This window comes from Pseudophryne corroboree, chromosome 5, assembly GCF_028390025.1.
Source record: "Pseudophryne corroboree isolate aPseCor3 chromosome 5, aPseCor3.hap2, whole genome shotgun sequence".
Lineage (NCBI taxonomy): Eukaryota > Metazoa > Chordata > Amphibia > Anura > Myobatrachidae > Pseudophryne > Pseudophryne corroboree.
The window spans coordinates 29,118,880-29,143,670 of NC_086448.1; the positions used below are offsets into that span (position 1 = coordinate 29,118,880).

General features: G+C 47.7%; 1 protein-coding gene across 7 annotated transcripts in view; it reads left to right on the forward strand.

Moving 5' to 3' along the window:
- Positions 1-24,086, forward strand: part of OPLAH (5-oxoprolinase, ATP-hydrolysing) — a 115,507-nt gene extending 91,421 nt beyond the window's left edge. For all 7 annotated transcript variants that reach the window (XM_063921162.1, XM_063921168.1, XM_063921167.1 and 4 more), the window contains 8 exons: positions 5,540-5,724; positions 6,583-6,729; positions 8,495-8,629; positions 8,706-8,855; positions 11,548-11,705; positions 21,515-21,675; positions 21,764-21,861; positions 22,761-24,086. In XM_063921162.1, coding sequence (XP_063777232.1) covers positions 5,540-5,724; positions 6,583-6,729; positions 8,495-8,629; positions 8,706-8,855; positions 11,548-11,705; positions 21,515-21,675; positions 21,764-21,861; positions 22,761-22,910 — 1,184 coding nt within the window. In that variant the 3' untranslated portion in view covers positions 22,911-24,086. The remainder of the gene's footprint in view (positions 1-5,539; positions 5,725-6,582; positions 6,730-8,494; positions 8,630-8,705; positions 8,856-11,547; positions 11,706-21,514; positions 21,676-21,763; positions 21,862-22,760) is intronic.
- The last annotated feature ends 705 nt before the right edge of the window (positions 24,087-24,791 follow it).

The following is a 24,791-nucleotide window of genomic DNA, read 5'->3' on the forward strand; positions in this document are numbered from 1 at the left end:
GATAAGGGCAAGGTCCAGAGAACAGTTGGAAGTCGGAGTAGCACTATCTCAAGTAGTTCTACGACAGCACGGGTGGATTCTAAATATCCAAAATCACAGCCGTTTCCGACGACACGTCTGCTGTTCCTAGGGATGGTTCTGGACACAGTCCAGAAAAAGGTGTTTCTCCCGGAGGAGAAAGCCAGGGAGTTATCCGAGCTAGTCAGGAACCTCCTAAAACCAGGAAAAGTGTCAGTGCATCATTGCACAAGAGTCCTGGGAAAAATGGTGGCTTATTACGAAGCCATTCCATTCGGCAGATTCCACGCAAGAACTTTTCAGTGGGATCTGCTGGACAAATGGTCCGGATCGCATTTTCAGATGCATCAGCGGATAACCCTATCTCCAAGGACAACGGTGTCTCTCCTGTGGTGGTTACAGAGTGCTCATCTTCTAGAGGGCCGCAGATTCGGCATTCAGGATTGGATGCTGGTGACCACGGAGGCCAGCCTGAGAGGCTGGGGAGCAGTCACACAGGGAAAAAATTTCCAGGGAGTGTGATCAAGTCTGGAGATTTTTTCTCCACATAAATATACTGGAGCTAAGGGCAATTTACAATGCTCTAAGCTTAGCAAGACCTCTGCTTCAAGGTCAGCCGGTATTGATCCAGTGGGACAACATCACGGCTGTCGCCCACGTAAACAGACAGGGCGGCACAAGAAGCAGGAGGGCAATGGCAGAAACTGCAAGGATTTTTCGCTGGGCGGAAAATCATGTGATAGCACTGTCAGCAGTGTTCATTCCGGGAGTGGACAACTGGGAAGCAGACTTCCTCAGCAGGCACAACCTCCACCCGGGAGAGTGGGGACTTCATCGGGAAGTCTTCCACATGATTGTGAACCGTTGGAAAAGACCAAAGGTGGACATGATGGCGTCCCGCCTGAACAAAAAACTGGACAAGTATTGCGCCAGGTCAAAAGACCCTCAGGCAATAGCTGTGGACGTTTCTGGTAACACCGTGGGTGTACCAGTCGGTGTATGTCTTCCCTCCTCTGCTTCTCATACCCAAGGTATTGAGAATTATAAGACGTAGAGGAGTAAGAACTATACTCGTGGCTCCGGATTGGCCAAGAAGGACTTGGTACCCGGAACTTCAAGAGATGCTCACAGAGGACTCATGGCCTCTGCCGCTAAGAAGGGACTTGCTTCAGCAAGTACCATGTCTGTTCCAAGACTTACCGCGGCTGCGTTTGACGGCATGGCGGTTGAACGCCGGATCCTAAGGGAAAAAGGCATTCCGGAAGAGGTCATTCCTACCCTGGTCAAAGCCAGGAAGGAGGTGACCGCACAACATTATCACCACATGTGGCGAAAATATGTTGCGTGGTGTGAGGCCAGGAAGGCCCCATGAAGAAATTTCAACTCGGTCGTTTCCTGCATTTCCTGCAAACAGGAGTGTCTATGGGCCTCAAATTGGGGTCCATTAAGGTTCAAATTTCGGCCCTGTCGATTTTCTTCCAGAAAGAATTGGCTTCAGTTCCTGAAGTCCAGAAGTTTGTCAAGGGAGTACTGCATATACAACCCCCTTTTGTGCCTCCAGTGGCACTGTGGGATCTCAACGTAGTTCTGGGATTCCTAAAATCACATTGGTTTAAACCGCTCAAATCTGTGGATTTGAAATATCTCACAGGGAAAGTGACCATGCTGTTGGCCCTGGCCTCGGCCAGGCGAGTGTCAGAATTGGCGGCGTTTGTCTCAAAAAAGACCATATCTGATTGTCCATTCGGACAGGGCAGAGCTGCGGACTCGTCCCCAGTTTCTCCCTAAGGTGGTGTCAGTGTTTTCACCTGAACCAGCTTATTGTGGTACCTGCGGCTACTAGGGACTTGGAGGACTCCAAGTTGCTAGATGTTGTCAGGGCCCTGAAAATATAGTTTCCAGGACGGCTGGAGTCAGGAAAACTGACTTGCTGTTATCCTGTATGCACCCAACAAACTGGGTGCTCTTGCTTCTAAGCAGACGATTGCTAGTTGGATGTGTAGTACAATTCAGCTTGCACATTCTGTGGCAGGCCTGCCACAGCCAAAATATGTAAATGCCCATTCCACAAGGAAGGTGGGCTCATCTTGGGCGGCTGCCCGAGGGGTCTCGGCTTTACAACTTTGCCGAGCTGATACTTGGTCAGGGGCACACCCTGACTGAGGAGGACCTGGAGTTCTCTCATTCGGTGCTGCAGAGTCATCCGCACTCTCCCGCCCGTTTGGGAGCTTTGGTATAATCCCCATGGTCCTGATGGAGTCCCCAGCATCCACTTAGGACGTTAGAGAAAATAAGAATTTACTTACCGATAATTCTATTTCTCGTAGTCCGTAGTGGATGCTGGGCGCCCATCCCAAGTGCGGATTGTCTGCAATATTTGTACATAGTTATTGTTACAAAAATCGGGTTATTATTGTTGTGAGCCATCTTTTCAGAGGCTCCGCTGTTATCATGCTGTTAACTGGGTTCAGATCACAGGTTGTACAGTGTGATTGGTGTGGCTGGTATGAGTCTTACCCGGGATTCAAAATCCTTCCTTATTGTGTACGCTCGTCCGGGCACAGTATCCTAACTGAGGCTTGGAGGAGGGTCATAGGGGGAGGAGCCAGTGCACACCACCTGATCCTAAAGCTTTTACTTTTGTGCCCTGTCTCCTGCGGAGCCGCTATTCCCCATGGTCCTGACGGAGTCCCCAGCATCCACTACGGACTACGAGAAATAGAATTATCGGTAAGTAAATTCTTATTTTCTTCTAGTGGAAAAAGCTCTGGAAATACAGAACATGGTAAAACAGATTCTGAAACCGGCAAAGGTGTCAGTTCTTCACTGCATGCGGTTGCTGGGGAAGATGGTGGCGGCCTATGAGGCCATTCCGTATGGCAGGTTCCATGCCAGGGTGTTTCAGTGGAACCTGCTGGACCAGTGGTCCGGGTCTCACCTAGACATGCACCGGAAAATAATTCTATCTCCCAGGACCAGAATTTCCCTTCTGTGGTGGCTGCACAGTTCTCACCTTCTGGAGGGACGCAGGTTCGGGATTCAGGATTGGACCCTGGTAACCACAGATGCAAGCCTCCGGGGCTGGGGGGCAGTCACACAGGGAAGAAACTTTCAGGGAAAGTGGTCAAGCCAGGAAGCTTGTCTTCACATAAACATTCTGGAATTAAGAGCCATCTACGACGTCATACTGCAATAAGAACATCTTCTTCGAGGTCTGCTTGTCTTGATTCAGTCAGACAACGTGACAGCGGTGGCGTACTTAAACCGCCAAGGCGGAACAAAAAGCAGAGCGGCGATGGCCGAGGCCACGAAGATTCTTCCCTGGGCGGAAAGACATGCCAGCGCTCTGTCAGCGGTCGTCATTCCAGGAGTGGACAACTGGGAAGCAGACTTCCTCAGCAGACACGATCTCCATCCAGGAGAGTGGGGTCTTCATCAAGAGGTCTTTGCAGAAGTGACAAGTCGTTGGGGTGTTCCTCAAGTGGACATGATGGCGTCCCGCCTCAACAAGAAACTTCAGAGATATTGTTCCAGGACAAAGGGACCCTCGAGCGATAGCGGTGGACGCCCTAGTGACACTGTGGGTGTTTCAGTCAGTCTATGTGTTCCCTCCACTTCCGCTCAATACGAAGGTGATAAAAATTATACGAAGAACAAGAGTTCAGGCGATCCTCATTGTTCCGGATTGGCCAAAAAGGGCCTGGTATCCAGATCTTCAGGAGTTGCTCGTAGAAGATCCCTGGCCTCTTCCTCTTCGGGTGGTCCTGTTACAACAGGGGCCGTGCGTGTATCAGGACTTAGCGCGGCTGCGTTTGACGGCATGGCGGTTGAACGCCAAATCCTAGCCCAAAAGGGTACTCCCAGTGAAGTCATTCCTACATTTCTTCAGGCTAGAAAAGAAGTAACGGCAAAGCATTACCACCGTATTTGGAGAAAATATGTATCTTGGTGTGAATCCAAGAAGGCTCCTACGGAAGAATTTCACCTGGGGCGTTTGCTCCATTTCCTACAAGCAGGTGTGGATGCGGGCCTAAAGTTAGGCTCTATTAAAGTACAAATTTCGGCCTTGTCGATCTTTTTTCAAAAAGAATTGGCCTCCCTTCCAGAAGTTCAGACCTTCGTAAAAGGCGTGCTGCACATCCAACCTCCCTTTGTGCCCCCAGTGGCTCCATGGGACCTTAATGTGGTGTTGCAATTCTTGCAATCACATTGGTTTGAACCTTTGCGCAAGGTTGAGTTAAAATTCCTTACTTGGAAAGTGGTCATGTTGTTGGCCTTAGCGTCTGCAAGGCGAGTGTCTGAGTTGGCGGCTTTGTCTCACAAAAGCCCCTATTTGGTTTTCCATGCTGATAGAGCGGAGTTGAGAACTCGTCAAAATTTCTGCCACTGACGCCTTGGCGGAATCAAATTCTCTCGATGTGGTCAGAGCTTTGAAGATCTATGTCGCCAGAACAGCGCAGATTAGGAAAACAGAGGCTCTGTTTGTCCTGTGGGCTCCCAACAAGATTGGGGCTCCTGCTTCTAAGCAGACTATTGCGCGCTGGATTTGTAATACGATTCAGCAGGCTCATTCTACGGCAGGATTGCCGTTACTGAAGTTGGTGAAAGCCCATTCTACCAGAAAGGTGGGCTCATCCTGGGCGGCTGCCCGGGGAATCTCGGCGTTACAACTTTGCTGAGCTGCTACTTGGTCGGATTCAAACACCTTTGCGAAGTTTTACAAGTTTGATACCCTGGCTGAGGAGGACCTCTTGTTTGCTCAATCGGTGCTGCAGAGTCATCCGCACTCTTCCGCCCGTTCTAGAGCTTTGGTATAAACCCCATGGTTCTTGAAGCATCCCCAGCATCCTCTAGGATGTATGAGAAAATAGGATTTTAATACCTACCGGTAAATCCTTTTCTCTTAGTCCGTAGAGTATGCTGGGCTCCCGTCCCAGTGCGGGCTGTGTCTGCAGTTTGGTTATAGTTGCGCTCATGTTGCGTTGAGTTCAGTCATCCTGTGACTGTTATTGGTCATGCCGTTGCATGCGTTGTTGTTGAATGCCATGTTGTACGGCGTGTTAGTGGTGTGAGCTGGTATGTATCTCATCTTAGTTTAGAATAATTGAATAAATCCTTTTCCTTGAAATATCCGTCTCCTTGGGCACAGTTCCTATAACTGGAGTCTGGAGGAGGGGCATAGAGGGAGGAGCCAGTTCACACCCATTCAAAGTCTTATAGTGTGCCCATGTCTCCTGTGGATCCCGTCTATACCCCATGGTTCTTGAAGCATCCCCAGCATCCTCTACGGACTAAGAGAAAAGGATTTACCGGTAGGTATTAAAATCCTATTTTCTGGTACATGTATATCCCGGTTTTATACATATTTATATAAAGTACATGCAGCGCCCCTGTAAATGTCTGGCACACAAATATCCCCTTTAAATATAGTGACTGTAATGCCCCTGTATACTGTATGTCTGGCACATATAGATCACGTCTCCTGTACCTCTCCGCTGATGATACTTATGTCCCATCACAGCTGTCACAGAGTCTCTGATGGCCCCAGGTCTAATTCCTGGCAGCAGCGGGACACGTAATCTCCACGACAATATATCGGATTTGCGGGCGCAGGTGGCAGCCAATCAGAAGGGCATCCAGTTGGTGAACGAGTTAATTGATGTCTACGGGCTGGCGGTGGTACAGGCTTACATGGCTCATATCCAGGTGACCGTATCTGCTCTGCTATGCTTCCACAGCCATAACCGGCACTTAGGGGCCAGTGTTATAAAGGCTACATATCTTTTTGCCCTATTCAACAAAGGGTTACCCCTGGCGATTACATAGCTTACGCTAGCAGTAAGATCCGAATCGGTGATTTCCCCATGCCTTTACATTGGCCAGCCAATTAGCCAGTGTTTTAGCCATACGTGACCCCCTGCAGAACCTCCAAAATAGCATGTCTTGCTAGATTTAAAGAGTTCTTAAATATTTTCTTATTATCCATTTATTTTAACATGTATTTAGTTATAATATTTTAGATTTATTTTTATTTATCCATTTATTAGTGGAACTAAAAAACCCAAATCTCTGCCTTGCCCGTCACTCAGCCTACACAAGCCAAACAGCTGCCCCACAATTGTGTAACCCTACGGAGACTTGCCTGGCGGTTATTGCCAAAGCAATGGCGGATCTTACCTAGTGGTGGCAGGGCTGCAGCACCCGGAGTATATGCCTCAAATATCCCCCAGTATGTGCACTGTACTGTAGTTGCTGGCTACACTTTCATCTGCGTATCGTTGGTCTGCCAGTCCCAGGGAGAGGTGTTATCTTCTGCTGGGACTGCCAGTCCTTCCTGGGATTCCACTGTGAAGCCACTTCTGCTGTTATTACTCCAGCCGTACCTAGCTCCTGCAGCCAATGCATTCACTAGATGACACATTTTGTGGGCATGCAGAAGTTTTGAAGACTACACAGCTGAATAAAACAGAATTATGACACTTTACACAATAGTAAGAGGACACATTACATTGGCCTATACATTGACATGTTACGTCTCGCACCTTCGGGGTCTTTCCCAATCAGGCCAATGCAGAAGTGGCGGTGAGGGACATGTTGCGGGAGTTTGCGGAACGATGGGAGCGTCAGACCGGAACGTTGGAGGTGGAGTCTGTGGAATACATGGATGATGGGTCACCAATCAAACTGAAAGTGCGGATCAACAAAGAAGAGGTAACTGTCCCCTATACATGTGCCAGAACTATGCACCAGGCTAGAGCCTAAGCAGAACGGTAATTGGGCAATACTATTGCGTCCAATCACAAAGCAGAACGGCAATTACACTGGTATCATTGCATGTAAAGCCTCCTATGTATCCAGGCTAAAATAATCACCCTTCTGACTGCAACAATATTTACAATCCTTATTTATTGTGTTTTATGTAAATATAACTAATTATGTACCGTAAATCTATGAACTGGAAAATCTACACCAGGATCAGTAAGGGCTCTAATTGGATTTTATTCTACAGCACAAATACTGGTAATGAGTGATTCTGAGCATTGCCAACATAGAGTGTCAGCTCCATAATATAATCATAGGTGCCGGACGGAACATTTTCCATTCTGCTTCCAGGGATGATGATTCCCTTATTAATCCAACAAGGGTGGTCATTCCGAGTTGATCGCTAGCTGCATTCGTTCGCTGTGCAGCAATGAAGCAAAAAATCGGCACTTCTGCGCATGCATATGCGGCGCACGCGCGACGTATTATTACAACGAACGATGTAGTTTCACACAAGGTCTAGCGAAGCTTTTCAGTCGCACTGCTGACCGCAGTGTGATTGACATGAAGTGGGCGTTTCTGGGTGTCAACTGACCGTTTTCAGGGAGAGTTGAAAAAAACGCAGGCGTGCCAGGAAAAACACAGCCGTGGCTGGGCGGACGCAGGGCGTGTTTGTGACGTCGAAGCAGGAACTGAACAGTCTGAAGTGATCGCAAGCGCTGAGTAGGTTTTGAGCTACTCTAAAACTGCACAAAAAAACTTTGTAGCCGCTCTGCGATCCTTTCGTTCGCACTTCTGCTAAGCTAAAATACACTCCCAGTGGGCGGCGGCATAGCGTTTGCACGGCTGCTAAAAACTGCTAGCGAGCGAACAACTCGGAATGACCACCAAGATGCGTTGACACAAATGGTTTATCGTCTGTCTGGTCTTGCAAATAATAAATCAATGGACTGTCGTGATCAGTTAGAAAGTTGTAACCACTTTGAAATAAAAAAAGATAACAATGACGGAGCATGTCCTGTGGGTCACCTATATTGTTTAGTGCCCTAATGATCGTACAGTAAGTGGATTGTCATGAAGTAGGGCGACGGATGAAACATTTCCGCTTGGCCAATAAGTACGTTCAATAAATGAATACAATAAAATCAGCTTGAACAGGTTATGTAGTTATTTGGATATGCAAATAAATCCATCACTAGTGAATCAAAGTAGAACAGACAAAAAAATAGTTCCCTGTTATTACATCTCGCTTGCCCGGAATATGGCACAGCAGTCCCGATTCGATGGGGTTATGCCTTATGAGTTGGAACGTTTATCCCGGCTTATGGAAAGTTGGATGGAGACAAAGGTCAGCGGGTGCCTCTGGGGTATACAGCACTTCAGCAGTGCTTATAGGGGACTGAAGGGGAGTTGGTGGTGGTCTTGCCCTTTGGGAAGCTCAGAGCACGCCCCTGGGTGGGTGTGGCAACTGTGACGATGGTGGGAAGGATGCAATGGACATAAAAGAATATCTGCAGCCTCAATGAGAGGTGCTGACGCCTGACCCAAAAACATCTCCCGTCAGAATGCTCTGCTCCTGTACTTCCCTCTGTCATATTGCTTACCTGGGCTGAATGCACTCATGTAACCAATGCCGTTCTCCCCAATTCAATAACCCAGCCTGGCGGAACGTCCACCCACTGAGAACATTAACCTGTGTCCACGTTACTTCCAGGGCAGCGCTGTGTTTGATTTCACCGGCTCTGGGCATGAAGTGTTTGGGAACTCCAACGCCCCCCGTGCGATCACCCTCTCTGCCCTGATTTACTGCCTGCGCTGCATGGTCGGCCAAGACATTCCCCTGAACCAGGTAGGCTTCTAACTCTTCCCTCTAGTCACAAAACGATGAACAAACGCCTACAATATTCCGTGTATGTCCTCTTCAGGGTTGCCTGGTGCCTATCCAAGTCATTATTCCCAAAGGATCGATCCTGGACCCCTCTCCTGATGCTGCTGTTGTCGGGGGCAACGTACTCACATCACAGAGAATTGTAGATGTCATCTTCAAGGCCTTTGAAGTCTGTGCAGCCTCACAGGTGAGACACGTTGAGCAGAGTGGGAGCTTTAGACGGCACTGTACTGGGGGCTGCGTAACGGCATGGCCTGAACCTCTGCCTGCTTGCTGATAGACATAGAGAACGTGCCTCCCTTGGTTTATGAGATCATGTATCCAAATTTCGTCCCCTTGTACTTCAGATCCAGGGGAGAATCCCTGAGTAGTTCCTCTGCAGTTGGGGTGACAGTAAAACTGAAAGCTTAGGATCCAGTTGCAGCAGGAAGAGAAGCTCAGGGGAACCTTCCTGCCAGCACTATTGGAGGATGGGTTTGGGGGTAATAGGGTTACACTGCAGGATTGTCCCTCATCTTATCCAGTCCATGTGCTCTACCTCCTTCTGTGGACTCAAAGTATTACAGACTGCCGAAGAGTGGCCTGTGGGCAGTGCCAGTAAGTGAGGGGGTATGTGAGTGCAAGTGAGTTGGGGAGAAGGGCAGGAGGGCAGTACCAGTGTGAAGTGGGAACATTAAATCAGTGTTGGATCCATTTGAGGAGATGGTAGTGCCATGTGGAGAGGTATGGGCGTTATGCTGGGGAAATATGTGAGTGTGGGTGGCAGTTGAGGGAAGGTGTCCAGGTATGAGTTTGGGCTGGATGGGGGTTTAGATACATGTGGGGAACTGAGGGAATGTGGAAGTTAGTAGTAAGTGAGGCCGGAGAGCATGTGGGGGGTTGGAAGCACTGTGGAAGGAGTGAACGGGTCTTACTAGGGTCATGTTTGGAGCAGTTTTTAAATTCTTCAATGAAGTTTAATGTGCAATACTTTGGAAAGGTGGCATGTGGGGCTCTGAGAGTATATCAAGTTGCCCAACGCTGACTATAAAAGTCAAAACCAACCTTGTTTTGCATTTTAAATTATCACAGCTTTAGAAATACTCACCAGAACTGCGCACATGCCTGGATCTCGCAGCCTATTACATGAGGCCCCAGGTGCCTTATCACTCCTATCAGTTCTGACAGGAAGATATTCACAGAGATTTTCATTTAAACCATATGAGTAGTTGTTTTCAGGCCGCTTGCTGTCCTCCTACCAGTACTATGAGGTTACAGGGAAAGCCACCTTTTCTGCTGGCCTCGTTACCTGGGAAGCTCTGGAATGGGGCCATCACATTGTGGGTTGGGGTATCTATAAGAGGCACACCACCGTGTCCAGGCGTCCTGCTGATGGGCGCACGGCGTGTGAGGGACTGAGCCCAAGCCTGTAATCAGATAAAGAACACAAGACATCTCAAAGTACCAGCAGGCAAATAAATGTGCAGCTTTTCCCATGCAAAGACGGTCAGCAGTGAGGGTTTATACCGGCTGCTGTTAGGTGGCATCTACTAGTCCTGACTAACTCGGCCTTTAGCTAAGTTATGATTGCAGTAAGTGCCAGTCTGTAGCCAATGCTGTGACGGACTCTCACACAATAAGATATGATAGGATGGGTAGATTATAGTCCTTGGACCTGCAGTTGGTTAGAAGATGTTGCCTCGACTTGGATGCAATGATTGGCTTAGTTGTGCCGAGACATGAGATTCCCTCAGATCAAAGGTATCGGAGTGGTCATTGGATTATTAATAGTTATATAGCACTGTATACTGTTGTACTTTCCTATTGTGAATAAAGCAGTAATAACAGCCAGATGGAGAGGTAAGGGGGTACTGCTCACTAGCTTACACACTATAGCAATGGTTCCCAAATGTTTTTGAATCACGGTGCCCTAGAGCATCAGAAATTTTTTTCATGGCACCCCCTAGGCCAGGAATGGGGAACCTTCTGCCCTCCAGTTGTTGTTGAACTACACATACCAGCATGCCTTGCTACAGTTTTGCTATTTGGCCATGCTAAAACTGTTGCAGGGCATGTTGGGATGTGTAGTTCAACAGCTGGAGGGCCGAAGGTTCCCCATCCCTGCCCTAGGCCAAAAAGTTTCTTATTGAGAAATTTAGAAAGAAATATTAAATTAAGCAAGTTGTGTTTATATGTCATCCTTAGGTTCGATTATGTGGTGAGGGACAGGATTTGTTTCTGTTTGTCCACATACTTTATAACTGACAGTCACCAGCACTGGTTTTACCTATTACATTGACCATAACTAATTTGAATTGGTCCTGCACCACCATCCCAGGGCACCCCTGCAAGTGTACTGAGGCACCCCAGGGAGCCACGGCACACAGATTGGGAACCTCTGCTCTATGAGATAAGGCAAGGTTGTCCCTTGGACTTCTGCTGCATGCTTGCTGATCCTCTGATAAGGTGATTAGATGGAGAACCATTGACTGCAGTGAGCTGCATTTATGTTGAAAGTGCTGTATGCTCAGCTACGGAGGAGGCAACAGTGGGGACTGAAATGCACTTGGAGACGCTCTCTGGGTGAGGTAAGGGGCCACTGGTTTGGTCCTCCCAGAATCCTGTCCTAGTGCCCCGCAATTACATTTGACCACGGTCATTATGCCAAGCAGTAGAGAATGAGCGTGTAGTCAGTCACTCACAAGTGGGTGTCCCAGTTGCTAACTGGTGTTGTCTAGCAGCCAATGTTGTTAATAAATTATTTAATTTATTTGTGGTATAAAAGTAAGACGGGCGCTGAACTTGATGGTGGCGTGGGTCCTGTAATCGCTGCAGACCCAGCCTCTACAGGAAATAAGGGTATATGGAAGAGGCACCCATATAAGTGTCATTTCCCGCAGGGCTGTATGAATAACATCACCTTCGGTAACCAGAACACCAGTTACTACGAGACGGTGGCTGGCGGTGCCGGGGCTGGCCCGCATTGGCACGGGAGAAGCGGAATTCACACTCACATGACTAACACCCGCATTACGGACCCGGAGATTCTGGAGAAACGGTAACGATAACGAAATAATTTTTTGTGTGAGGTGATCTTATCGTGATAATTCCAATGATTCAATAACTTTATAAAACATTACAATGGTACCGGTCAGCTCCTACATAAATACAGAGATTTAGGGACTTACGTCTGTATTCCTAGTGTAAGATATAAATGTTGGAGCAGTGGAAACCACACAATAGAGAAATTTGGGGCCCCAGCAGAATGGGAGAGAGAAATGGCAGTAAAGGCCTGGCCCTGTTGTACAGATTAGAATCACTATTGTAATTATAGAGCATATGCTGTTACCAGGCAGGAACCAGTTTAGGGGCCTATACTGGTACGAGTCTCTAACATGACATAGGGGTATATTCAATAAGAGTCGGAAACTACCGTCTTGTCGGGCAAATTTTTTCAGACAAGTAGGGCAACCCGACTTGTCGGAAAGCAGGTGGAACGGCGGAATACCAGCCGATTCGCCTGCTGCTGTCGGAAACGGGCCAAATCCGATAGGTTTTGGACCTCTTTCCGACAAACTCAACAAGTCGGATTAAGGTGAGGAGATGGGGAGCGGTGCGGCGGGCTACAGGGATCAGGGATGAGAGGAACCTTGACGGGCATCCCCCGGCCAGGCACCTCTCTCCCTGCAGTGTCTCCTTCGCCACTGCAGACATCACCCCCGCTGCCAGCTCCGACTGCCGATCTCAGCTACCCCGCCGGCCGCCACACTGTTCCCCCCGCCGGCCGCCGCTCACTGTTCCCCCCCGCCGCTGCTGTCAGCGCACCCGGCAGCCGCTGGCAGCAGCGGCAGGACAAGACACAGGGAATGGCCAAATCCGACAGTCGGATTTGACAGCTCTTTGAATAGGGGTTGTCGGGTCCATTCCGACAACTGCATGTCGGAATGGACCCGAATCTTATTGAATATACCCCGTAGTGTTTATTATTAAGCCAAGGTGGTTTAAAACAGCCAGCCCTGGTTTTAATACTTCTGGTATTAAAATGGACTTGAGTGTATCCAAGCTTTAGGGCTAAATGTAATAGGAACAGAAAAAAAACCCAATGTGGGGTCTCCCCAAACTCTCCCCTCCTCCCCCCTCTAAAGCTTAACCAGCCCCATACTGTTTGAGCCAGTCCTGGTTCTTTAGATTCAGGTGGACACAAAAGCATGAGGTTCACCTGAATTTTAAGAGCCAGTACCAAGCTCTTGGACCGGTCCTGGTTCTAAGAATATGAGGATAAAAATGAGTAGGGGCCCTCCCTGCATTTTCAGAACCAGCACCAGGCTCCAGACAAGTTAGTACTGGGCTTTCTTGAAAAGTGGGGAACCAGCAATAAAGGGGTCCCCCCCCCTCCATACACCCAAGACCTGGGCTTCTGTCAGACTCGCCTATAAAAAGCAGCTCTATTTATAGGTGAGTTTTGCGGAAAAATCGCAAATTTTCGCACCTAGGGGGTAATTCCAAGTTGATCGCAGCAGGAATTCTGTTAGCAACTGGGCAAAACCATGTGCACTGCAGGTGGGGCAGATGTAACATGTGCAGAGAGAGTTAGATTTGGGTGGGGTGTGTTCAATCTGCAATCTAAATTGCAGTGTAAAAATAAAGCAGCCAGTATTTACCCTGCACAGAAACAAAATAACCCACCCAAATCTAACTCTCTCTGCACATGTTATATCTGCCCCCCCTGCAGTGCACATGGTTTTGTCCAACTGCTAAAAAATTTCCTGCTGCGATCAACTTGGAATTACACCCCTATTACATTTAGCCCTTAGTGTTTATTTTATAATAGATACTAGCACATCAAAATGACGGAACAACATAGCAGTATTGGCGGTGACTGTGCAACACTTGAATTGCTCTGTCAGATGCCATCTAGTGGCTGCCGGCACGCAAAACACTTGATTTCCCCCCATTATATTCCATCTTAAAAGAGACCGACTTGTCCTGAGACACACATATGCCTGGCAGTAGCCACATCTCCTGCTGGTGCAAATTCACGCTGATGATGATGATGATGATGATGAGTCGTCACCAACACTGTTTACTATAGCTACTTCTGATTGGCTGATTGCAGATTCATCTCTGAATCTGATAGGTGCTTCTCCATTGATTGTACCTATATTATACATGCAGCTCAAAAGATATTGCAACATTAGGCCTTGCCCCCGAGGATAAAATGCTGAAAATTGCGCTAGCATGAATAGGGGGCAGGGCCAAATGATGTAATACAGAAACAGGTCATATTGGCCCCGCCCCCTGCATACAGACCCGCAATTACCTGAATTCTTCTACCCATCCTGCACACTTCACTAGGAAATGGTCAGGATGTAAGAGGAACACCCAGTCTTCTGGGGGGTGCTGGACACTACCTGAAAAATCGTGGGTGGGTGTGGGTGATTTATTATGAGGAAGGCGCAGCAGAGGTTGTACTTTCTACGGCAACTCAGGAAGTTTCGTTTACCACAGGGTCTGCTGATTCTGTTTTATTCGCCAATAACTCAGTCTGTTCTTTGTACATCGATCGTAGTGTGGTTTGGATCCGCCACGAAACAGGATGGGAACAGAATCCAGCCGGCAGTTAGGATAGCAGAAAAAATGATTGGGGGTTGTCCTCCTTCCCTCAACTGAGGAATTAAACTTGACTAGAGTAAGGAAACATGCTTGTTCTATTATAGCAGATCATTCGCACCCTGGTCATGATCTAGTCCAGTGGTTCTCACACTCGGTCCTCAGAAACCCACACAGGTCATGTTTTCCAGGTCACCCGGCAGGTGGACTGTGTATCACCAAATGTCACAATTTAAAAATCCACAGCCAACCTGGAAAACATGACCTGCGTGAGGTCCTGAGGACCGAGTTTGAGAACCTGTGTTCTATTCCAACCGCTGCTGCAGGGTAACAGTGATACGGTTGTGCCCCTGCACTGCCCACCTTTGCTGCGCCGCAACCCCCGCGTACCAACCTGGCAGAAAGAAAGTTGTGTTGATGTGTTGGTTTCTGTATGTCCTGTCAAAGGTGGAGGGTTGTGTTAGTGCAGGCATTATATGCCCCAGGGGAGGGGGGAGAGTTTTTTTCCCCCTGAGTCTGTGCGTGCCTATGTCTGTGAGGGTTGGGATAATGAATTAACCATCGTTACAAGTACCAGTAATTCCTGATAAACACAACCTGCAGTTCCACACTGTAAACTAACAATAAGCAAACACACTGAAACTGTTAAAAATGCTTTGCTCCCCTTTTCTCCCATCCTGAATGAATGAATGTAAGTGTTAAAAAAAAGAAAAATACCCTATTGGATGACACAGGACTTCCTCTTAGTGCAGTTTTAATTAAGTAAATGAGAAAGGGACTGTCTATGAATAGCCAATCAGAGCTGCCTGTGTGATTTGTTGCAGCATGAGAAACCCTGATTGGCTACTCACTTTGGGCTTTAAATCAACTTCATTCATAACTCACAATGGGGTCTTGGGCTAAGAAAAGAGAGTGGGTTCCTCACGCACCAACCAATCATAGGCAAGGCACTCTGATTGGCTATTCAAGGACAGGACTCTTCTCACTTGTTTAAATAAGAGCCCGGCTTCGTTCCACAGGCTATTTTATTTCTTTTACCCTAGAATAATTCAGGATGAAAGAAAGGAAGATTGAGGGAGTGCAAAGCAGATGGGAACGTGAGATTTGCGCCTAAATGTAATGTTCTGCAGTTTGCAAGCATCAGCGCAATTTTGGCGATATAGTTGCTAGATTTAAAGCATCAACTCAATTTAAAGCAGAGCCAACCTGGTTTTAATTTAACACTCATTGCCGCTTTAAGTCTCCCTGTTTCTCTTACGTCCTAGAGGATGCTGGGGACTCCGTAAGGACCAAGGGGTATAGATGGGCTCCGCAGGAGACATGGGCACTTTAAGACCTTTAAATGGGAGTGAACTGGCTCCTCCCTCTATGCCCCTCCTCCAGACCCCAGTTAGATTCTGTGCCCAGAGGAGGCTGGTCGCACACTAGGGGAGCTCTACTGAGTTTCTCTGGAAAAAGACTTTGTTAGGTTTTTTATTTTCAGGGAGCACTGCTGGCAACAGGCTCCCTGCTTTGTGGGACTGAGGAGAGAGAAGCAAACCTACTTTACTGATAGGCTCTGCTTCTTAGGCTACTGGACACCATTAGCTCCAGAGGGTCGGTACGCCTAGCTGTTCGTCTCAGAGCCGCGCCGCCGTCCTCACAGAACCGGAAGATAGAAGCCGGGTGAGTATGAGAAGCAAGAAGACTTCAAAGGCGGCAGAAGACTTCAGATCTTCGTGAAGTACCGCGCGGCGGTCGCGCTGCGCGCCATTGCCCCCTCGCACACGCACGAGGCACAGCAAGGGTGCAGGGCACAGGGGGGGCATCCTGGACAGCAATAATTACCTCATAAAAGTTCACTGGCACGCATAGATACTGCATGGGCAGTATATACAGACTCCCGCCAGTATAAAAATTATCGGGACCGAAGTTTGCCATCGAGGGGGCGGATCTTAGTCCCTCAGCTCTAACCAGCGCCATTTTCTCCACAGCTTGCTGCAGAGACGCTGCTCCCGGACTCCCTTCACCGCTGTATACAAGTAACAGGGTGCAAAACAGGGGGGGGAGGGGGGGGCACTTTAATTTGGTGCTGGTGTGATACAGAAAGCGCTTACGGGTCTGGGACATTATTAATATTTCAGACCGCAGTGGCGCTGGGTGTCAGCTGGCAAACTCCCTCTCTGTCTCTCTAAAGGACCTTATTGTTGGTCTTTCCCCTATATCCCAGTGTGTGTGGGGGTGTCAGGACGTGTGTGTCGACATGTCTGAGGCGGAAGGCTCTTCCAGAGAGGATACGGAGCAGAATGTAATAGTAACTCCGTCTGCACCACCGACTGCTGATTGGGTAGACATGTGGAATGTTTTAAATGCAAGTGTGGCTTTATTACATAAAAGGTTGGACAAATCTGAGTCCCAGAACCAAGCATGGAGACAATCCATGGATATTAATGTGTCACAGAACCCATCAGGGTCCCAGAAACATCCCTTTACCCAGATAGCAGACACTGATACCGACACGGATTCCGACTCCAGTGTCGACTATGATAATGCTCGGTTACACCCAAGGGTGGCCAAGAGTATTCAGTACATTATTATTGCAATAAAAGATGTATTACATATCACAGAGGACCCTTCTGTCCCTGACACATGGGTCTGTATGTTTAAGGGGAAGAAACCTGAGGTAACATTTCCCCCATCCCATGAGCTGAACGCTCTATTTGAAAAAGCTTGGGAAACTCCAGACAAAAGACTGCAGATTCCTAAGAGAATTGTTATGGTGTATCCTTTCCCCTCACAGGACAGGTTACGGTGGGAATCATCATCCATGGTAGATAAGGCTTTGATGCGTTTATCCAAAAAGGTGGCCCTACCGTCTCCAGACACGGCGACACTAAAGGATCCTGCGGATCGCAGGCAGGAAACTACCTTGAAATCGATTTATGCGACTACGGGAACCCTGCTCAGACCAGCGGTACCGTCGGCATGGGTGAGTAGCGCGATTGCAGGATGGGCAGATAACTTGTCATCTGACAGGGAGAGTGTATTGTTGACATTGAGTCACATCAAGGATGCAGCGTTATACCTAAGGGAGGCTGCGAGAGATATTGGCCTCGTGGGATCGAAGGCCAATGCCATGGCAATTTCAGCTAGGAGGGCGTTGTGGACCCGTCAATGGACTGGTGATGCTGACTCCAAGAGACTTATGGAGCCCTTGCCTTACAAGGGTGAACTTTTGTTTGGGGATGGCCTCGCGGACCTGGTTTCCACAGCTACCGCGGGTAAGTCTTCTTTTTGCCTTTTGTTCCCCCACAGCAAAAGAAAACGCCTCCATACCAGATGCAGTCCTTTCGGTCTCATAAATTCAGAAAGGGACGTGGATCATCCTTCCTCGCCAGAGGCAAGGGTAGAGGGAAAAGAACACCAGCTGCGGCTAGTTCCCAGGAGCAGAAGTCCTCTCTGGTCTCTACCAAAATTCACCGCATGACGCTGGGGCTCCACTGCGGGAGTCCGCACCGGTGGGGGCACGTCTTCAGCTCTTCAGCCAAGTCTGGATTCATTCGAACTTGGATCCTTGGGTGCTAGAAATTGTAACCCAAGGATACAGACTGGAGTTCGAAGACGTGCCTCCACACCGATTTTTCAAATCGGCCTTACCAGCTTCTCTCTTAGTTTCAGCTGCGATACAAAAGCTGTGTCAACAGCAATTGATTATCACGGTTCCCCTGTTGCAACAGGGAAAGGGGTTTTATTCAACTCTATTTGTGGTCCCGAAGCCAGACGGCTCGGTCAGACCAATTCTCAACCTAAAATCCCTAAACCTGTATTTGAAAAGATTCAAATTCAAGATGGAATCTCTCCTGGCAGTGATTTCCAGTCTGGACGGGGGGGATTTTATGGTGTCACTAGACATAAAGGATGCATACCTTCATGTCCCCATATATCCTCCTCATCAGGCGTTCCTGAGATTCGCTGTGCAGGACTGTCATTACCAATTTCAGACGTTGCCGTTTGGGCTTTCCACGGCCCCGAGGATTTTCACCAGGGTGATGGCGGAAATTATGGTGCTCCTGCGCAAGCAAGGTGTCACAATTATCCCATACTTGGACGATCTCCTGATAAAGGCGAGATCAAGAGACCAGTTACTGAAAAGAGTGGCACTCTCTCTGAGGGTACTACAACAACACGGCTGGCTATTAAATTTGCCAAAGTCGCAGTTGATGCCGACAACTCGACTGTCGTTTTTGGGCATGATTCTGGACACGGAATGGCAGAGGGTTTTTCTCCCATTGGAAAAAGTTCTGGAACTCCAGAACATGGTCAGGGATCTGCTGAAACCAAAAAGAGTGTCGATTCATCAATGCACTCGAGTGTTGGGAAAGATGGTGGCAGCCTACGAGGACATTCCGTTTGGCAGGTTCCATGCAAGAACTTTTCAGTGGGACCTTTTGGACAAATGGTCAGGGTCCCATCTCAATATGCATCGGATGATAAGCCTGTCCCCCAGGGCCAGGATATCTCTCCTGTGGTGGCTCCACAGTGCTCACCTCCTAGAGGGTCGCAGGTTCGGAATCCAGGATTGGGTTCTGGTAATCACGAACGCAAACCTCCGAGGCTGAGGAGCGGTCACACTAGGAAAACATTTTCAGGGAATATGGTCAAGCCACGAGGCTTGTCTGCACATAAATGTGCTGGAATTGAGGGCCATATACAACGGCCTGAGACAGGCGAAGCATCTTCTTCGCAACCTACCTGTACTGATCCAGGCAGACAACATCACAGCTGTGGCACATGTAAACCGCCAGGGCGGAACAAGAAGCAGAGCTACGATGGCGGAGACCACCAGGATTCTTCGCTGGGCGGAAAATCATGTAAGCACTTTGTCAGCTGTTTTCATCCCGGGAGTGGACAACTGGGAAGCAGACTTCCTCAGCAGACACGATCTCCATCCAGGAGAGTGGGGGCTTCATCAAGAGTGACAAACGGTTGGGGACTCCCTCAAATAGACATGATGGCGTCACGCCTCAACAAAAAGCTTCGGACGTATTGTTCCAGGTCGAGGGACCCTCAAGCAATAGCAGTAGACGCACTAGTAACACCGTGGGTGTATCAGTCGGTCTATGTGTTCCCTCCACTTCCACTCATTCCAAAGATATTGCGGATAAGAAGAACAAGAGTTCAAACGATATTCATTGTTCCAGACTGGCCTCGAAGGGCCTGGTATCCAGATCTTCAGGAAATGCTCACAGAACATCCTTGGCCTCTTCCTCTAAGAGAGGACCTGTTACAACAGGTGCCGTGTGTGTTCCAAGACTTACCGCGGTTACGTTTGACGGCATGGCGGTTGAACACCAAATCCTAGCTAGGAAAGGTATTCCAGGGGAGGTCATCCCTACTCTGCTTAAAGCTAGAAAGGAGGTAACGGCGAAGCATTATCACCGTATCTAGAGGAAGTATGTGTCTTGGTGTGAATCCAAGAATGCTCCTATTCAGGTTTTTCAGCTGGGTCGTTTTCTCCATTTTCTACAGGTGGGGCTGTATATGGGCCTAAAGTTAGGCTCCATTAAGGTGCAGATTTCGGCCTATCAATATTTTTTCAGAAGGAATTGGCCTCTCTTCCAGAAGTGCAGAATTTTGTGAAGGGAGTACTGCACATCCAACCTCCTTTTGTGCCCCCAGTGACACCGTGGGACCTTTAACGTGGTGTTACAGTTCCTTAAATCACATTGGTTTGAACCACTTGAAACTGTTGAGTTAAAATTTCTCACTTGGAAAGTGGTCATGTTATTGGCCTTGGCATCTGCAAGGAGGGTGTCAGAATTGGCGGCCTTGTCTTACAAGAGCCCCTATCTGGTTTTCCATATGGATAGAGCGGAATTGAGAACTCGTCCACAATTTCTACCTAAGGTGGTTTCGTCGTTTCACATGAACCAACCTATTGTGGTGCCGGTGGCTACGGATGTCTTAGAGGATTCCAAGTACCTTGATGTAGTCAGGGCTTTAAAAATCTATGTAGCCAGAACGGCTTGTATTAGGAAAACGGAGGCTCTGTTTATCCTATATGCAGCCAACAAGGTTGGCGCTCCTGCTTCCAAGCAGACTATCGCACGCTGGATCTGTAACACGATTCAGCAGGCTCATTTTACGGCTGGATTGCCGTTACCAAAATCGGTAAAGGCCCATTCTACTAGGAAGGTGGGCTCTTTTCGGGCGGCTGCCCAAGGCGTCTCTGCGTTACAGCTTTGCCGAGCAGCTACTTGGTCGAGTTCATACACTTTTGCAAAATTCTATAAGTTTGATACCCTGGCTGAATCGGTGCTTTGCTCAATCGGTGCTGCAGAGTCATTTGCACTCTCCCGCCCGGTCTGAAGCTTTGGTATAAACTAGAGATGAGCGGATTCGGTTTTACTCGGTTTTACTCGGTTCTCAAAACGACATCTTATTGGCTCACGGATGTCACGTGTTTTGGATAGCCAATAAGATTCGGTTTTGAGAACCGAGTAAAACCGAATCCGCTCATCTCTAGTATAAACCCCATGGTCCATACGGAGTCCCCAGCATTTCCCCGTTAGAGAAAATAAGATTTTAAACCTACCGGTAAATCTTTTTCTCCTAGTCCGTAGAGGATGCTGGGCGCCCGTCCCAGTGCGGAATAAATCTGCAGTACTTGTACATAGTTATTGATAAGTCTACACAAGGGTTGTGTTGCAGTTCAGATCAACCTGTTGCTGATATTATTTGTTCATACTGTTAACTGGTTTAGTTATATACCAGGTTGTACGGTGTGTTGTGGTGTGAGCTGGTATGTATCTCACCCTTAATTAACAAAATCCTTTCCTCGAAATGTCTGTCTCCTCTGGGCACGGTTCCTATAACTGAGGTCTGGAGGAGGGGCATAGAGGGAGGAGCCAGTTCACGCCCGTTAAAAGGTCTTAAAGTGCCCATGTCTCCTGCGGAGCCCGTCTATACCCCATGGTCCTTACGGAGTCCCCAGCATCCTTTACGGACTAGGAGAAAAAGATTTACCGGTAGGTTTAAAATCTTATTTTTACCACCGAAATCGCAGGTTATTACATTTGGTCCTTGGTGTTTATATCTCCCTGTATTTGGCAATCCATGGGTGTTCCTTGTTAATGTAATCATTGCACGTAAGATGAAGGCTTAGTAGTGACATGGCTGAGAGTGAGATAGGGTTCCTCTGAATCACATGGAGTAATAAATAGCTCATGTGCAGACAACTGACCTTCTCCTTACAGCCTGCGTCCTTTCTTTCTCTAGATACCCAGTGGTCCTGAAAAGCTTCCAGCTGCGCCCCGGCTCCGGCGGGGACGGGAGATATTGTGGAGGTGATGGAGTCATTCGGGAGCTGCTGTTTCGGCAGCCGATCATCTTGTCCGTTCTAACTGAGCGAAGAGTCTTCCGGCCTTACGGACTCAACGGTGACATGAACCTCTCATTGCCTTGTAGTGTGTGGCGTCTAGTCACTAATGCTCTTTTCTTCAATATTATATGTCTACTTCATTTAAGGTGGATCTCCTGGAGCTGCTGGGCTCAACCTATTGCATCGTGGTGATGGCAGAACCATTAACTTGGGAGGGAAGACCTCTGTGCCTCTAGAACCCGGGGTAAGAGGGGAGCCCTACTATTATAATAAGCAGTATAAGCTAAGATTAGTTTGGAAGTTGATGAGTCCGGATCAGCTAAACCCTGATTTCTCAGCATTTTTAGGATCTGATTTAGAGTTCGATGCATTTTACACTCCGAATACCCGCGTAAAAAAATTGTGTCGCAAAACTCCCGTTCTCAACACTGCCAAGACCTTTGTAAATAGTAAACCTTAGTAAATATGAGTGACATTTTCTGTATTAAGGCGGGTATCCTATCACGAAAAACTGGGGGGGGGGTGGCTTTGACGATTTTTTTTTCCCCGTGGTATCCAATTAAACCACATTTTTTACGTTTTTACGTAATAAGATACCGCCCGAAATGTCATGAAGTACAGACAGCTGCAACTTCGCCCAATATAGCTGAAATCAATTAGCTGAAAGGGTCGATACTCAAGCGAGCAATCAGGAGTGGTTCAACAGTACTGCAGTTGTAATCCTTACCCTCACCTACCAGGCCACCGGTGGCTGCAGAAGATAGGCCTCCCAATTAGCATAGCTGGGTATGTGTCTGTGTCTCGCTAGGTGACATTTCCAGAGGGCATTTGCACTCACAAGCTCCCTTGCTGAAGGGGCCATGGATCAATGATTTGCTCCAATCTAAATACTCAGTTTGGTCTGCATGCACAGTATGGAATGTATATTTACGTACTCTAGCACAATTGGACTTGCATCCAACCCTAAATGTAGTCCTTAGTTTGCAGGCATGGAGTGTTATATATGGGAGCTGTTTACAGATACAGACTTTGAGGCCTGGAACTTGAGCCTGTTCGAAAAGGAACCAGGTTGGGCATAGGAATACTGGATTAGAACATCCGACGCTGATTTATGTCTGACAATGTCCTATTTCCTTTCTGCAGGACACTTTCACCCTTCACACTCCTGGAGGGGGCGGATATGGTGTTCTCAAAGATGGCGGTAACGTCCCGAAGCCCACCCAGAGTCAAAATCGCAGCTTTGCGGAGCGAGGAAGCGTGTTTGATTACCGCATGGCCCAGGAGACTGTGTGAGAAGTGCGCAATTCATCATCTACAGATACTCGCCGAGCTTCTGCCAATATACAGGCCAAGGACAGTCTTCTCTTTATAAAGGAGTCAACGACTTGTCTCATTATCCTGCCAGGTCAATAATATCTGCTGATACATGTTGCTTATAGATAGATTTTAAGACTCACCTGTTACACAGTGATGAAATTTGCACAGGTAGCCGCAGAAAGGGCTAGACTGGAGTTTCTCAACCTCAAACCTCAAGTTTTCCCAACAGATCATGTTTTCAGGATTTCTGTCTGTGGAAGCAGGTGAAATAATCACTGACCCAGCAAAAGATGAACTCACCAGTGCATGATTAATGAAATCCACAAAACATGACCTGTTGGTAGTCCCCGAGGACTGCAGTTCAGAACCAGGGGTCTAGAAGGAAAAGTAACACATTTCTAAAATAAAATTAAAAAAAATGCAAACATATTATAGTCTTTATAAATGACACTCCCAAGAATAGGTAGGATATTTTTTTATTTTTATTTAAGTCACGCAAACTAAGCTCTACCCAATGTGTAATCCAGTTCTCTTGTTTGTGGCCCCATCACCTACACCCAGCGGAGGCAGGCATTCTGAATGCAGCCTATCAGTGAACGAGTAACTAGTGGCATCATGTTCTCTTAGTTTCCAACGTATTGATAGGCAAAACATGAGTTCATGTGTGCTCCAGTTTATACAGATTACATTCCCAATAATGATTGGGTCAAAGGGACAGTTTGTTCTGACACCTTATCCTGCTGTGTATCTGTGGCAGGAATGAGAAACTCGCATCAGTATAAGGTACTGCTATTTAGGCTGTAACCAGTGAGGCTGTGCACGTTTCGCCTCGGGGATGTTGCTAGATGTTAGGAAATTCTTATTCAGCCCACAGTATGGCTGTCTGTGCTATGTGTGAGTGATGGGGACACTTCCAGTTGATGGGAAGAGATGGTGACTCAGGCCCATTGCAGAGAAACGGCACAGTCCTCGTCATACAGCGCCCGGTGTGAGTGTGAATGGTCTGGCGTACTGAACGCTGGGCATATGCGTGAAGGTGGTATTTGCAGATACTGAGAGTTCTACATGTCCTCATTTTATAACATGACCTATAACAATAATATTAATAATAAACACTTTCAATAAAAAAATAAAAAAAAGCTACAGTCTGAATGATACTATCCACTGGATTATTTACTATGAAATGAGTATTTCCTGCTGACCTGTGACCGCTGAATGTTGAGAGTACTGTATTGAACATGCTTAGCTGCCATTGTCTGGTTTTATCATAATTACGATGATCCTCTTCTTTATATAGCACCAACACATTCCGCAGCGCTGTAGACACAGAACTTTGCTCAGACCTAACAGTCCTGGCAGCGGGTTGTTGGCTGGAAACTGGTGCACCCGGAGAAAACCCGTGATTAGCCTGAGGCAGGAACTGGGCCACCTCACTTAGACATTGCGGGGAGTCTGGTAATGGAGGTAGATCTATGGAGACATAATTAGTAAGCACCTTTTTTTCGTTTTTGTCCCTTTTTGTTTCTTGTTTTGTTTTTTTCCAATAAGCCTAGATATGGAGCCCCAGTTAATTCAGTTCTGGATTTGGTAATTACACCTACAGTCACTGGATACTGAGAACTGGGCTGTTATATGCCCTTTGTAAATAGATGAAGTCTCAGTTTTTGTTATGCACACCAGTGCCTGCAGGAAAGTACTGGTGTCAGGACTGTTATGCACTCCAGTGCCTGCAGGAATGTACTGGTGTTTGAACTGTTATGCAAAACAAATGGACTTACAGACAGACTGGGGAATATGACATAACGTACACAGAAGGTGATAGGTTAACAAAATACACACAAAGTGAACAGAGAAGCC